The following is a 16,386-nucleotide window of genomic DNA, read 5'->3' as shown; positions in this document are numbered from 1 at the left end:
GAATTGTTAACAAGATTCTCAGCTGATTTTCTATGAAAACTCCTGGTCTATATGGAGTGTATATGACAAATTATATATATGTATGGCCGTGCATATACACTTAGTCTCACCTATTGCAAATAGAACACAACTCTCCATGGTCCGGTGTTTGCATCCCTAATGGCTTCCCACCAGTGAGAAAGACAGGAAGAGTCAGAATACTTTTGCTGCTATTCTCTGGTAAATTTCAGTACTGGAAGGTCCGTTTATATTCTTCGCAAATTTCTAACCATATCCAATCTACTCGTAAAGAATCATTTTTTTATTATCCTCCATTATATAACCATGCTTCCTGTTCCTTCATGTATTCTCTGTACACTCTGTCTTTCTCAGTCTTTATTTCCTCTTTTACTACTTTCTTCTTTCTTATTTTCTTATTTTCCTCAGGTCTTGGAATATCGTGAATTCAAACTAATAATTCACCTCCTTTTCAGCACTCTCAATATAGTCTGTTACCAACACCTGATAAGACGTATAACTTTTCACCATTTCACTTCTCTTTTTTTCCATGTTTTGCATTTAAGAGGTAATTTTCTTTGGTTATTAGAGGATATCCTTCCTCGTCAGTTTAGAGAAATATTTGGTCAAATGACTCTTTAAATAAAAAATGGTTCTTACTTTCTAATTTTCCACTTATCGTATGGAATTCTTTTTGAGGTGTAGCCTTGAGTAAACACACATCCTTCTGTGAAACAGTCTCACGGTCACTCTGTTAAAAGTGATATCAATAAACAATATCAATGGAAAAATCCTAATAATGAAAAGTACCAAAATTTCCTAATTAAAATCTTTTTAAAAAAATTTCACTATGATGCAATAATCTACCTAGCACATAGATTAGGTATTCTGAAAGTGTATTAAGTGTATCCTGAAAAATATCAAAAATAACTTGGGGGTGACATATGCAGAGGTGAGAAGATAAAGTCTAAGCCTCTGATTTTATGTTTTCATATCATGCAATACTAATATTAAAAAAACATTGATAATACATAGTACCTCTAAATCCCAAGAATTTTCTTCTTCGTCCTTTTGTTTGGATTCTGATGGGATCATCTGATCTATAAAAAGTTAATCACAGACACATTGATGAGAATATTTCTCTACTATAAATTTTAAAAACAAATACAAATTTTTCATTCACGAATCTGTGGTTTTTCCTCCGTAGCCCGTATACTCTTTTTATTGATTACAATCACTACTTCTATAGTCAATCCATTAGAATTGAAATCTAAAACATCTGAAAATTAACATTATATCATCTATTAGAATGCAGAAAAATAGAAATTTGACTACCTTGTATCAATTATTTCCTCACAAAGCAGTCATACCCTCTTCTCCCGTGAAACACTGTATGTCTTTTATTGGCTGTTCATTCAGAAAACTTTACCTATCATCTCTCATTTCTTTGTAAATTTTTATTGTGTAGTATATCTTAGCTCGATTGACTCAGCAGTCTTTATTACACAGTTCATCAAAAAATATGATTTATCAACGAATAAGATTTTTTAGGGATATTAACTTTTTGATGTTAGTAAACTATATGTCCAACGTTTTTACATTTCAATACACCATGACAGCCTATTGGGCGTGGTTTGGCTTCGTTTATGTTTTAGGAAGATATGTTAAAAATACTTTTATTGCATATAAATTAAGAACTGCTTTAATTACAAAGATACAGTTCTTCCCTAAAGCAGCAATATCTTCAGAGTTCGCTTGTGACACCTTAGAGAAACATCAGAAATGCATAGGAAACAATAATTGCCTTAAGTAACCTAATGTTCCCACATGTTATAGGATAAAAATCAAGGCCCATAGAAAACTTGAGGAGCTCTCAGGCCCTTGAGACAGAAAATGAATTTACGTCAAAAATAACTCAGAGCAAGGTCCAAGGACCACCAGCATCAGCATCGCCAGAGAACTTATGAAACATGCAGAATCCCAAGTTGGCTGAATCACAGTGTGAATTGTTAACAAGGTTTTAAGCTGATTTTCTATGAAAACTTCTGGTCTATACAAAGTGTATATGACAAATTATATACATGTGTGGCCGTGCATATATGCTTAGTCTCACCTACTGCAAATAGAACGCAGCTCTCCATGGTCAGGTGTTTTCATCCCTAATGGCTTCCCACCAGTGAGAAAGACAGGAAGTGTCAGAATTCCTTTGCTGTAATTCTCTGCTAAACTTTTGTACGAGAAGTTCAATTTATATTCTTCCCAATTTCTAACATTACCCGATCTTCTCGTAAATAATCACTTTATTTTATCATCCTCCATTACATAAACCTGTTTCTTGTTCCTTCATATACTCTCTGTACGCTCTGTCTTTCTCAGTCTTCATTTCCTCTTTTACTACTTTCTTCTTTCTTATTTTCTCATTGTCCTCAGGTCTTGGAATATTTTGAATTCAAACTAATAATTCACCTCCTTTTCAGCACTCTCAATATAGTCTGTTGCCTAGAGCTGATAAGATGTATAACAAATCACCATTTCACTTCTCTTTTTTTCCGTGCTTTGCATTTAGGAGGTAATTTTCTTTGGCTATTAGAGGATATCCTTCCTCATCAGTTTAGAGAAATATTTGGTCAAATGACTCTTTAAATAAAAAATGGTTCTTACCTTCTAATTTTCCACTTATCGTATGGAGTTCTTTTTGAGGTGTAGCCTTCGGTAAACACACACCCTTCTGTGAAACAGTCTCACGGACACTCTGTTAAAAGCAATATCAGTAAACAATTTCAATGGAAAAATCCTAATAATAGCAAGTATCAAAATTTCCTAATTAAAATCTTTTTAAAAAAATTTCACTATGAGGCAGTAATCTACCTAGCACATAGATTTTCTATGAAGTGTATCCTGAAAAATATCAAAAAAAATTTGGGGGTGACATATGCAGAGGTGAGAAAATAAAATCTAAGCCTCTGGCTTTATGTTTTCATATCATGCAATACTAATATTAAAAAAACATTGGTAATACATAGTACCTCTAAATCCCAAGAATTTTCTTCTTCATCCTTTTGTTTGGATTCTGACGGGATCATCTGATCTATAAAAGTTAAATGACAGATATATTCATGAGGACATTTCTCTACTATAAATTTTGAAAACATATATAAATCTTTCATTCACGCATCTGTGGTTTTTCCTCTGCAGCCTGTATATTCTTTTTATCTATTCAATCACTACTTCTATAGTCAATCTATTAGAATTGAAATCTAAAAAGTCTGAAACTTAACATTATATCATTCATTAGATTGCAGAAAAATAGAAATTTGACAAACTTGTATGAATTATTTCTTCACAAAGCAGTCATACCCTCTTCTCCCGTGAAACACTGTATGTCCTATATTTGCTGTTCATTCAGAAAACTTTACCTATCATCTCTCATTTCTCTGTAAATTTTTATTTTGTAGTATTACTTAGCATGATTGACTCAGCAATCTCTATTACAAAGTTTTCCAAAAGAGATGATTCATCACCAAATAAGATTTCTTAGAGATATTAACTTCTTCATGTTAGTAAACTATATGTCCAACCCTTTTACATTTCAATATGCCATGACAGCATATTGGGTGTGTTTTGACTGTGTATATGTTTTAGGAAGATAAGCTTAAAAAACTTTTATTGCATATAAGTTAAGAACGGCTTTAATTACAATGACACAGTTCTTCTCTAATGCAGCAATATATTCAGAGTCACCTTGTGACACCTTGGAGAAACATCAGAAATGTATAGGAAACAATAGTTGCCTTAAGTGATCTAACGTTCCCATATGTTATAGGATAAAAATCAGGGCCCACACAGGACTTGAGGAGCTCTCAAACCTGTGAGACAGAAAATGAATTTATATCAAAAATAACTCAGAGCAAGGTCCAAGGACCACCATCATCAGCATCACCTGAGAACTTACTAAAAATGCAGAATCCCAAGTCGGCTGAATCACAGTGTGAATTGTTAACAAGGTTCTCAGCTGATTTTCTATGAAAACTTCTGGTCCATATGGAGTGCATATGATAAATTATATACATGTGTGGCCGTGCATATATGCTTACTCTCACCTATTGCAAATAGAACACAGCTCTCCATGGTCAGGTGCTTCCATCCCTAATGGCTTCCCACCAGTGAGAAAGACAGGAAAAATCAGAATACCTTTGCTGTAATTCTGTGGTATATTTTGATACGAGAAGGTCACTTTTTATTCTTCCCAAATTTCTAACCATACCCCATCTTTTTGTAAAGAATCATTTCATTTTATCATCCTCCATTATATAAACCTGCTTCTTGTTCCTTCATGTACTCTCTGTACGCTCTACTTTCTCAGTCTTCATTTCCTCTTTTACTACTTTCTTCTTTCTTTTTTTCTCATTTTCCTCAGGTCTTGGAATATTTTGAATTCAAACTAGTAATTCAGCTCCTTTTCAGCACTCTCAATATAGTCTGTTGCTAACACCTGATAAGACGTATAACTTATCTCCATTCAACTTTCACTTCTCTTTTTTTCCGTGCTTTGCATTTAGGAGGTAATTTTCTTTGGCTATTAGAGGATATCCTTCCTCATCAGTTTAGAGAAATATTTGGTCAAATGACTTTTGCAATAAAAAATGGTTCTTACCTTCTAATTTTCCACTTAGTGTATGGAGTTCTTTTTGAGGTGTAGCCTTGGGTAAACACACATCCTTCTGTGAAACAGTCTCACGGTCACTCTGTTAAAAGTAATATCAATAAATAATTTAAATGGAAAAATCCTAATAATGAAGAGTATCAAAATTCCTTATTAAAATCTTTTTTAAAAACACAATTTCCTACTTTACAACCAATTTGACTAAAGAGCAGACACATAGAGAATCAAAACATTTTGACAGAAATCCTCATTTAACTCTCTCTACATCAAGCTTATCTTTACATTCATGCAGCCATTAACTTAGTTACTGAGCAGGAGAAAGAAATCACGTTCATGAAAAAATTCACTCTTGCATATTTCAAAAAGTATCTCTCTTAAAAATATCTAACTTATGTTGTAGTCCTCATCAAAACTAAATATGACTTTTCAAACAAAATACAACACACTTGCTACTTGCCATTATACATTTAAAATATTAAACATTTAAAATATTAAACATTTGAAGGCCAGATTTAACATTTAAAATACTCATGATTATAGAATTATTTAGTGTTAAAAATGATGCATGTCATGAAGAGAACTTTTAGAGTCCGTCATATAATATATGCACAGAATGTTGAAAAGCTGCTTTATTTTGGTAAACAGGGGCCTAAATTCAGCAACATGTTTTTGACATATCTATGCTGACAAAAAAAGTGCCTGAATAGAATGTAAATGCAGTAAGAAAAAAATTATGTTATGTTTAAATGAAAGAAACAAATGTTAAAGTTTTTTTGTCTAATGATAAATCAGATAAAATCTACCTGTCTGTTGACTTCCACCCTTTGGTGTTACCACCAGGCAGCAGCTGCTTATTTGTAAGAGGTCAGATACTTTCTATGTCTTTCCACAGCTGTGACCTTAAAATACATCACTATTATTTGACGCTCACGCTGCTGCAGCTTGACTGCCACAAAGGGACTCAAGGAGTTCTATTTGTGAAAATCATTTATATTTTTTAAAAGACTAGTCAACTAATACTCTTGTTATTATAGTCCCACCAGGTTTCCTATTCCTCAGACTTGTCTTTTTCCTGAAATGTTCCCTCAGCTCTATACTGAACAATAAAGATATGTCAATATGTTAAAGTCCCAGCCATTAACTTTTCAGGTCCCAGCTTTTACAATACTGCAGTTTAAACTGTCTATGAATCCAATTAGAACTTTTGTACATCTAGATAAATCACAGAATCATATATTTGCCCATAACTGGACTCAGTATAATTCTTTCGCTTTTAGACAAACGTACTTCAGATCCCATGTGAATTGCTAGTGACTTCTAAGCCTTATTTTTTATACTATACCACACTAGCTTCTTAAATTAATCCTACAAATTAGCAGAATTTCACTATGAAGTAGTAACCTACTTAGCACATAGATTCTCTATGAAGCGTATTCTGAAAAATACCAAAAATAATTTGGGGATGACATATGCAGAAGTGAGAAAATAAAGTCTAAGCCTCTGATTTTGTGTTTTCATATCATGCAATACTAATATTAAGAAAACACTGATAATACATAGTACCTCTAGATCCCAAGAATTTTCTTCATTGTCCTTTTGTTTGGATTCTGATGGGATCATCTGATCTATAAAAGGTTAATCATAGATACATCCATGAGAACATTTCTCTGTTATAAATTTTCAAAACATACAAATCTGCTTTCATTCATGAAACTGTGGTTTTTCCTCTGTAGCCCGTATATTCTTTGTGTCGATTACAATCACTACTTCTATAATCAATCCATTAGAATTGAAATCTAAAAAGTCTGAAAATTAACATTCTATCATTCATTAGAATGCAGAAAAATAGAAATCTGACTAAATTGTATGAATTATTTCTTCACAAAGCAATCATACCCTCTTCTCCTGTGAAACACAGTATGTCCTATATTTGTTGTTCCTTCAGAAAACTTTACCTATCATCTCTCATTTCTTTGTAAATTTTTATTTTGTAGTATTACTTAGTTTGATTGACACAGCAATCTCAAGCAATCTTAAGTAATCTAACGTTCCCACATGTCTCAGGATAAAATGAAGGCCCACACAAGACTTGCAGAGCTCTCAGGCCCATGAGACAGAAAATGAATTTATACCAAAAACAACGCCCAGTTTTCTTTATCAACAAAAAGTACATATTACAACTATTTGAATCAGGTTAAAGAAAAAAGCAAACATGAACAACTAAAACTTAAAAGACTGTTTCATCATTAAGGGTTCGTTTATCATTTGACATCCATCAACTGTATACCCAGTTTTAAAAAGCAAATTTAACTTGTGATCAGCATCCCCAAAGTTCACATTTCATGCAGAGGGTCCAAGAAACTCAAATCATACTTTGGTAAGCCACCATTTTCACTCATTTTTAGAAGTGTACCCTGGATACTTTCAGAGACCTAACATGTTGCAATACCATAGCTCTAATAATCTGTGGGTCACAGGTCAAATTTTTAGTGGAATGTATGATTCCAAAAAGAAATACTTTAAATATTGTAGTTTTAATTTCTAATAACTAAAAAATCAGCAGATAAAACTAACTTAAAGACTCTGAAATCTGCATGCTTTCATTTTTATTTATTATTAACCAGCATCAAAATTGTGCAATTAACTATGGTGTAGTCATACAATGGAATTTCATAAACAACCTAATATTTAAAAAGACACTTAACTGTGCTCTTTATGGATGTCTCTAAAAATTATAATGCAGATAAAAAAAGAATTGCTGAATATTAAAATATTACACTGTACAACCATATATGCTTTAGAAGTTGAAAAATATTTTACATATTAAATATGAACTTGCACACATGTTGTAAAATGTTTATACATGCATAAGAATAGTTTTTAAAATAGTTTAGAATATTGGTTACTTCTAGGCAATAAACAGTAGTACTATACAAAGACTCTAAAGCCAAAGGCTTCAGAATCACAGTTTCATGAAAAAGAGTGTGTTTATCAAATATTCACAAATAAATGACTAATTACTATTCTCATCTTTACAAGGGAAAGGTACCACACACATAAACAGACACACACAGGCACACATGCAGACACATACACACAAACACACAGAGTTCGCTAATCCGAGTTACCGATTTTCTTAGGATTCTCAAAGTGACAACACCGGAAATGAGGTAATTAATGTTAAAAAACAAGTGTTATATTAATAAAAGATGCAATCCCCGAAGTAAACCGTGGAATTTGAATCAAGCTTCAAAGAACTAAACAAAAATTAAACTTTCAAAATTCACCTCCTTGAATCTTTAAGAAATACAGAAGTTCAAAATAGAAAACATTACAGTTTCGGGATACAAAAGTGGAAACACTTGAGAATAAGGCTACATGTTTTTTAAAAATATTGTAAATTACTGTTCTTGTAAGATTGGGTTTTCAAACACAAATACCAGTATTGGCATTATCTAGATCAAATTTTTTTCAGCAAAGTTGAAAAAAATACAGCGTTGGGGATAGAAAGACTATTATCAAAATGTCCAATATTGAAATATTGTCTTTACATAAGTTGAAATTTACCTGCTGTCAAAGGTGGTTCCTTCTTGCATTCGAAGGTTTCATTTGGAAAAGAGTTTTGTATTTCAGTGGCAGGCTAAATGGGTTTGGAAGAACAATGATTAATCAAGAATGGATACTTCACAAAATACATAGTTAAGAAGTCATTCAAAATGAAATTATAAAACTACCTTGAAGGCAGATGACTTCTCAGGAGGCTCTAAAAAGCGAAAGAGATTTATCATCAATCATAAGTAAATATGACAAAGCCAACCACAAATGAACACAGTGAGAGTATCTAACTGAGTCCTCTTGGTCGTCTTTGAGAATGAATACTTTAGATTTGGGAAGTTTTCTTTTGGTTTATTTAGGACGCACACATGACAAGAATACACTGAAGAAAATATAAATATAGGTTTCACAGATCATGCAGTTAAGACTTCAAAAGCAAGATTGTGTTTCACATGTAAAAAGAATTGATATGAGAAAATAAATGTCAAAGCTGAACATGGAATGCCATACCAGGTACTTAAGGAAACACACTAGAATCATTTATATTATTCTATTCATCATGTTCTTTAATACGGGCCTATCTTTGGAAAGGTACATAGTTCTGATGAGAGTTCAGCTGAATGTAGAATTGACATCTCATCTGTGAAGTGTTATGAATTGATCAGCTTGGATATACACTTAGGTCATAATACTAAATATAAATATTCATTGTTTTCCATAACCATACGGTGTAATCATATGCCTATATTTCTGTATCCTCTATTTTATCCATCTGAATGCTTCTTGATCCACTCATGCAAGATGTATAAAACTCATCATGGAAATAATTTATAAGCTTTCAATATTCACATATTTATATAAAAATTAATTGCAATAGATGTATTAAACACAAATAACTTTTTATATTGTTAAGTCACCACAATATTTATTTTAAAAAGCAATCTTATTATTCAAATATAAATTCAGTAATTTTTAGTTCCTACAATTCATCTGATTTGGTGTATCATTAGTCTATAATAAATTTTTGTGGAATGGCAATTCAACACACTTTCTTAAAAATAAAGTCAATGTTCTTAGTTTCAAATATATCTCATTTGAATAGCTAACATCAACAAAATATATATTTGTCATGCCTGATTGTAACAGAGAAACCTAATGAGTCACTGTGGTTCTCCCAATTCTAGTAGGCCTCCTGCTTCTGGTAGTCTCTGGAGTGCCCACAAACTACTTTCGGGAGTGCAAATAATCTAAATGCATCTGAAGAGAGTTCACTCAACTGTCCTTCTCAGAGGACAAAACCTGCCTACCTTCTTTCTTGTTTGTCCCCTGTTATCTGCCTAGAATGCCTCTATTAAAAAAATAAAATAAAAATAAAAAATAAACAAAACCCTCTAACTCTGTAGAATTCTTTCCATCCAACACTGTTTCAAATTTCTTTTTCCATCACTTCCTTTCTCCTTGTTTAGTGAGAGTATCTTAAATTTACAGTTTCTGCTTTTTCATCTTTTTCTTCTTCTTCTTCTCTGGCTAATAGTATACTCAGAAACAAAAGGAATATAATGCTTTCTCTTGACCCTGTTATGTCTTGACCGTTTATTCAGTTGCTCTTCTTCCACATTTTCCCCATAAATGGCCTCTCCCCTTGCTTCTGAGAGCGAGCTCCAAGTACCACTGGTATCAGCATCGCCTGAGAACTTACTAATAGAAACTCAATTGTGCTGAATGATACTGTGTATTAATAAGGTATTCAGCTGATTTTCTAATGTTTCATAACTTTTGGTCTATACTGAGTATATATGACAAATTATATAGATGCACACCTATGCATATTTGTTAATACTCACCTATTGCAAATAAAACACAATTCTGCATGCTCAGATAATTCCATCCCTAATGCCTTCCCAGTAGTGAGAAAGACAGGAAAAGTGAGAAAACTTTAACTATAATTTTCTGACAAGTTTTGGGACTGGAAGTTTTGGAATTTTATATTCTTACCATCTTTCTACGCATTGTCTATCTTTTCTAAATATATATATATATATTTTCCCATCTCCATTTAATAAACCTGCTTCTTCTTACTTCATGAACTCCCTATACTCTCTCTGTCTTCCTTAGTCTTCATTCCCTTTTTTACTCCTTTTCTCTTACTTATTTCCTGACTCTCCTCATGTCTTAGAGTATTTTGGATTCAAATAATTTGGTTTTTTTTTTTTTTTTTTTTTTTTTTGTACTCTCTATATATCCTGTTGTCAACTTATACAAGGAATAAAATGTAACTTACCATTTTATTCCTCTCTTTTCAATGTTATGTATTTAGTGGGTAATTTTATTTGGCTATTAGAGTATATCAGTCTTCATGCATTTAGACAAACATATGGTTAAAAGACTTTTCAAATAAAAATGGTTCTTACCTTCTACTTCTCTATTTATATGCTTCGTTACACTTTGATAAATAGACTCAGGTGTACACACTTGAATCTTTGTAGAACTCTCAAAGAGACTCTGTTAAAAGTAGTATCAATAGATAATTTCAATTTTAAAATCAAAAGAGGCATAAAATTTCCTAATTAAAATATTTTTAAACTCAATCTCTGGCTTCAAAGGCAATTTGATTTAAGGATAGGCACATATTGAAAATCACAACATTTTGATAGAAAACCTCACATATGCTATCTAGATCAAAACTTACCTGTTATCTTCATGCAGCTATTGACTCAGTTACTGAGCATGAAAAAATAAATAATATTGACAAAAATATACACTTATCTGCATATTTCAAGAAGCAACTCACTTAAAAATATCTTACTTTATCTTCCTCACCAAAAACCAAGAAGGCACATCAAACAAAATATAATACACTTGCTACCTGCCATAACACAAGTTGGAATTCAATCAGGCTGGTGGGAAAAATATTAGAGATAGTTATAGAGATAGACACAAATCTGCTTGGAAGACTGAGAAGTTTGCATAATTTTGGTAATAGATATGGTTGAAGGCAACCTGATCTTCACCTTTAGTTAAACAAATTAAAGTAGTCATAAAGGAAGGCAGAGTAGTTTACCTAGCTAGCTAATTTACTCATATAATCTTAAGACTAACCTTTGATGTACCACAGGTGCTTAAGGGCTTTTTACTCGGGAAGTCCACAATGTCAATTACCCTCTAATGGTGTTGACCCAAGCTTTTGTTAATTAATCTTACTGAATAATTGTGAGTCTGACTAGCTGATCAGGGCCATAGTGGCAACTGTTTACAGAACTCAGCAGGGAGTCTATAAGCCACTTGGACACCCTCAGCTGGACTGACAGAGCAGAATATCTGTGTGTCAATGTACTTTATTCATCTGTCGCCGGGTCAGAGGTCTGCAAGGGACAGACTCCCTGCAGCTGGTGTTCCCTGGAAAGGAGGGCTGCCGCACATACATACTGCATTAAACATCGAAAATATTCATGATTATAGAATTATTTAGTGTTAAAAATGATGCATGGTATGAAGAGAATGTTAAGAATAAGTCATATAAAGTATACTCAGAACATTGTAGAAGCTGCTTTATTTAGGTAAACAGGGGCTTAAAATAATCAAAATGTTTTTGATAAAATGCTGACAGAAAAAGTACTTGAATAAAATGAAAAAGTACTAAGGAAAACTTATGTTATGTTTAAATGAAAGCAGACAAGTATTAGAAAGTCTTTTTTTTTTGTTTGTCTATGGACAAATTAGATAAAGTCGACTTGTCTACTGACATCTCATTTCTGTTACCACTGTGCAGCAGGGGCTTGGATCTAAGAGGTCAGTCACTTCCTGTGTCTTTCCACAGTTGTGACCTTGGACTACATCATTATTATTTGGTACTTATGTTGCTATAAGCATGGCTACCACAGATGGACTCAAAGAGTTCTATTTGTAAAAATAATTTCTACTTTTTAAAACACTACTCAAACAAATTGTTGTTATTACAGTCCCACTGGTTTCCTACTCTTTATGCATTATTTTCTCCTAAAATATTCCTTCAGATCTCTACTGGACAATATACATATGTCAATTATTTCAAGTCCAAAGCATTATCTTTTCATGTTTCAAGTTGTACAAAACCGCAGCTTAAACTATTTTTCTATTAATCTAATTCGAACTTTTTTACATCTAGATATACCACCAAATCATATATTTGCCCAAAGGTGGATTCAGAGTAATTCTTTAGTTTTCAGCCAAACTTTGCCTCGAACTCATGTGAATTACTGGTGAATTCTAAGCTTTATTTTTTATACTATACTAAACTCGTGTCTAAAACTAATTCTGAAAATTAGTAGAATTTCACTATCAAGCAGTAATCTACTTAGCACATAGATTTTTTTTAAGTATTTTTTTTTTTTTTTTTTTTGGAGACAGAGTCTTACTCTGTCACCCAGGCTGGAGTGTGATGGTACAATCTCAACTCACTGCAACCTCCTCCTCCTGGGTTCAAGTAATTCTCCTGCCTCAGCTTCCCAAGTAGCTGGGATTACAGGTATGTGCCACCGTGTCCAACTAATTTTGTATTTTTAGTAGAGACAGGATTTCACCATATTTACCAGGCTAGTCTCAAACTCCCAAACTCAGGTGATCCTCCCTCCTTGGGCCTCCCAAAGTGCTGGCATTACAGGCATGAATTACAGTGCCCAGCCAAGTGTGTTTTTAGAAATACCAGAATTTCTTCTGAGCATATGCAGTGGTAAGAAAACCAAGTCAAAGCCTCTGATTTTGTATTTGCACATCACTCAATATTAACATTTTTAGAGAATAATAACATCAATAATATACAATACCCCAGAATCCCAAGCATTTTCTTTATCTTCCTCTTGTTTGGATTCTGTTGGGAACCTCTGATCTATAAAAGGTTAATCACAGACACATTCATGAGAACATTTCTTATTATAAATTTTTAAAACATATACAAATCTATTTTCATTCATGAATCTGTGGACTTTCTTCTGTAGCCTGTATATTCTATCGGTGGATAATAACCACCACTTCTATAGTCAATTGGTTAGAACTGCAATCTTAAAAATCTAAAAATTAACTTCATATTCATTAGAATGCAAAAGAAAAATAAAAGTTTGACTAATTTGTATTAATTATTTCTTCACAAAAGAAGTCATATTCTCTTCTCCCATGAAACCCACTATGTCAGATATTTGCTGTTCACTCAGATAATTTTAATTACCTATCATCTGTCATTTCTAAGTTTTTATTTTTTATTATTACTTAGTTTGATTAAGCAATCTTTATTACACGGTTCTTCAAAAAAGATTATTTATCAATAAGTAAGATTCTTCAAGATACTAACTTTTTGATATTAGCAAAATATACATCCAATCCTTTGAAATTTCAGTAGGCCATGACAATATATTTGATGTGAATGTGTTTTAGATAAATAAGCTTAAAGAACTTGTACTGCATATAAATTAAAAGCTACTGTAATTACAATGAGATAGTATTTCCTCAATGCAACAAGATCTTCAGAATCAACTTGTGACTCCTTGGAGAAACATTAGAAACTTATAGGAAAAATGAGTGCTGTAAGTAACCTAAATTTCCAACATTTCATAGAATTAAATCAAGGTCCATGTAAGGTCCAAGGAGTACTGAGAGCCATGAGGCAGAAAACGAATATATAACAGAAATATTCTAAATGCATCTGAAGTGAATTCACTCACATTTCCTTTTCAGAAACTCTAAAGTTGCCTGGCTATCTTCTTTCTTGCCCCGTTTCCTGCCTCACAATCCCTCTTCCTTAGCCAAAATAATGTCTATATCTGTGGTCTTGATTCTTCCCACTCAACATCTTTTAAAATCAATTTTCCCAACACTTTCTTTCTCTTTGATTAGGGGTAGTATCTGACATCTGTAATTACTATTTATTTACCTTTTTTCCCCTCTGGCCAGAAACATACTCAGAAATAAAAGTAATATAATGCTTTCCCTTGAACCTGTTATGTCTTGACCTTCTATCCAACTGCCCTTCTTCCAGATTTTTCCAAAGGAAAGGCTGTTCTCTTGCTACTTAAGAGTGAGGTTGAAGGACCACCAGTATCAGCATCACTTGAGAACTTATTTAAAAATGCCAGAATCCCATGCCTGCTGAATCATAGCGTGCATTGTTAACAAGGTATTCAGCTGATTTTCTACAGTTTGAAAACTTCTGATCTATACCGAGTCTATATGACAAATTATATACATGCATGGCTGTGCAAATATGCTTATATTCACCTATTGCAGATAAAACACAACTCTCCATGGTCAGGTGCTTCCATCCCTAATGCTTCCCCACCAGTGAGAAAGACAGGAGAGACAACATTTTGCTATAATTCCCTGGCAAATTTTGGTAATGAAAGGTCACTTTATATTCTTCAAATCTTTCTAACCATGACCTATCTTTTTCTAAAGAATTATTTTATTTTACCATCCGCCATTATATAAGCCTGCTTCTTGTTGCCTCATGTACTCCATGTATTCTCTGTCTTCCTCTGTCTTCATTTCCTCTTTTACTCCTTTGCTCAGGTCTTACAGTATATTGAATTTAAACTAATAATTCCGCTCTTTTTTTTGGCACTGTCAATATAATCTGTTGCTAACACCTGAGAAGACATATAAGTTTCACTCCTTTTGTTCTTCTATGCTATGCATTTAAAAAATAATTTTCTTTGGCTGTCAGAGTATATCAGTCCTCACGCATTTAGACAAACATTTGGCCAAATGGTGTTTTAAATTAAAAAAATTGTTCTTACCTTCTATTTTGTGATTTATTGTTTCGACATCATTTTGATATATAGCGCCAGGTAAACACATATAATTCTGTCCAGCACTCTTAGAGATAATCTGTTAAAGGTAATATCAATAAATAATTTGTTTATTTCATTTTTTTGTTTTTTTGAGATGAAGTCTTGCAGCGTGGCTCTTTGGTGTGATCTTGGCCTACGGCCACCTCTGTCTCCCAGGTTCAAGCAATTCTCCTGCCTCAGCCTCCCAAGTAACTGGGACTATAGGCATGAGCCACCACGCCTGGCCAACTTGTTCTATTTTTAGGATAGACAGGGTTTCACCATGTTGGCCAGGCTGGTCTTGAACTCCTGATCTCAAGTGATCCGCCCGCCTCATCCTCCCAAAGCACTGGGATTACGGCGTGAGCCACATCAATAAATATTTTCAATTTTAAAATAATAAAAATGACAAGCATCAATACTTTTATTTAAAATCTTTTTTATGGACTGGGCACAATGGCTCACACCTGTAATCACAGCACTTTGGGAGGCCAAGGCGAGTGGATCACGAGGTCAAGAGATCGAGACCATATTGGCCAATTGGGTGAAACCCCATCTCTACTAAAAATACAAAAATTAGCTGGGCATGGTGGCAGGTGCCTGTAATCCCAGCTACTCAGGAGGCTGAGGCAGGAGAATTGCTGGAACCCAGGAGGTAGAGGCTGCAGTGAGCTGAGATCAGGCATTGCACTCTAGCCTGGTGACAGAGCGAGACTCCATCTCAAAAAAAAAAAAAAAAAATTTCTTAAAACATATATTTTTTTTTACTTTAAAGGCAATTAGATTTAAAGCTGTTCACATATTGAACACCAAAACATTTCAAGAGGAAACCTCAAATGTGCTCTGTATATCAAACTTATCTTTTATCTTCATGTCGCTATTGACTAGGTTACTGAGCATGGAAAATAAAACATATTCAGAAAAAATTCACTCGTGTACAAAAGGAATTAAATTCAAAGTATCTGCCTTACTCTGTAGTCCTCACCAAAAATAATAGGGCATTTTAAACAGAACACAATATGATTAAACACTTGACATATGCATAATTATAGAATTTTTGTTAAAAACTATGCAGGGCATGAAGAGAATTTTCAGAGTATGTCATACAGAGTAGGAATAGAACTCTGTAGAAATTGTTTCATTTAGGAAAACAAGGGCTTAAGATAATAAGAATAATTTTTACAAGTTTTTTGCTGATAAAGAACTGTTTGAATAAAAGGAAAGATTCAGAAGGAAAATTTTTATTTATGTTACTTTTAAATGAAAGCAAACAGTCATTAAAGTATGTGATTGATTAAGATACAACTTCAGAAAAGTAGAGCAAGCCTTCATATAAAAAGAAAAACAAAAACATGTATTCGTGAAACGTGTAAC

The 16,386-nt window shown here is 33.1% G+C and overlaps 1 protein-coding gene and 2 long non-coding RNA genes across 3 annotated transcripts in view; 1 reads left to right on the top strand and 2 right to left on the bottom strand.

The window, feature by feature from the left end:
• The window catches only part of LOC103215795 (uncharacterized), a 126,496-nt gene that overhangs the window by 65,113 nt on the left and 44,997 nt on the right, over positions 1 to 16,386 (bottom strand). Inside the window, 7 exon segments of the mRNA XM_073014106.1 lie at positions 658 to 748; positions 1,036 to 1,097; positions 1,181 to 1,276; positions 2,659 to 2,749; positions 3,024 to 3,085; positions 4,652 to 4,742; positions 6,224 to 6,285. Of these exon segments, the coding sequence (XP_072870207.1) occupies positions 658 to 748; positions 1,036 to 1,097; positions 1,181 to 1,276; positions 2,659 to 2,749; positions 3,024 to 3,085; positions 4,652 to 4,742; positions 6,224 to 6,285 (555 nt within the window).
• The window catches only part of LOC140711203 (uncharacterized), a 53,771-nt gene that overhangs the window by 4,517 nt on the left and 32,868 nt on the right, over positions 1 to 16,386 (top strand). The window lies entirely within an intron of this gene.
• Positions 8,395 to 13,081, bottom strand: LOC140711204 (uncharacterized). Its single transcript, XR_012092365.1, has 3 exons — positions 13,018 to 13,081; positions 10,627 to 10,717; positions 8,395 to 8,423 (listed from the first exon to the last, which is right to left on the bottom strand). It is a non-coding gene; the product is annotated as an uncharacterized lncRNA (long non-coding RNA).

The sequence above is a fragment of the Chlorocebus sabaeus genome, unplaced genomic scaffold, assembly GCF_047675955.1.
Source record: "Chlorocebus sabaeus isolate Y175 unplaced genomic scaffold, mChlSab1.0.hap1 unalloc_scaffold_285, whole genome shotgun sequence".
NCBI classification, from domain to species: Eukaryota; Metazoa; Chordata; class Mammalia; order Primates; family Cercopithecidae; genus Chlorocebus; species Chlorocebus sabaeus.
The sequence above is the reverse complement of the archived record's forward strand: the minus strand, read 5'-3'. Positions and strand labels throughout refer to the sequence as shown.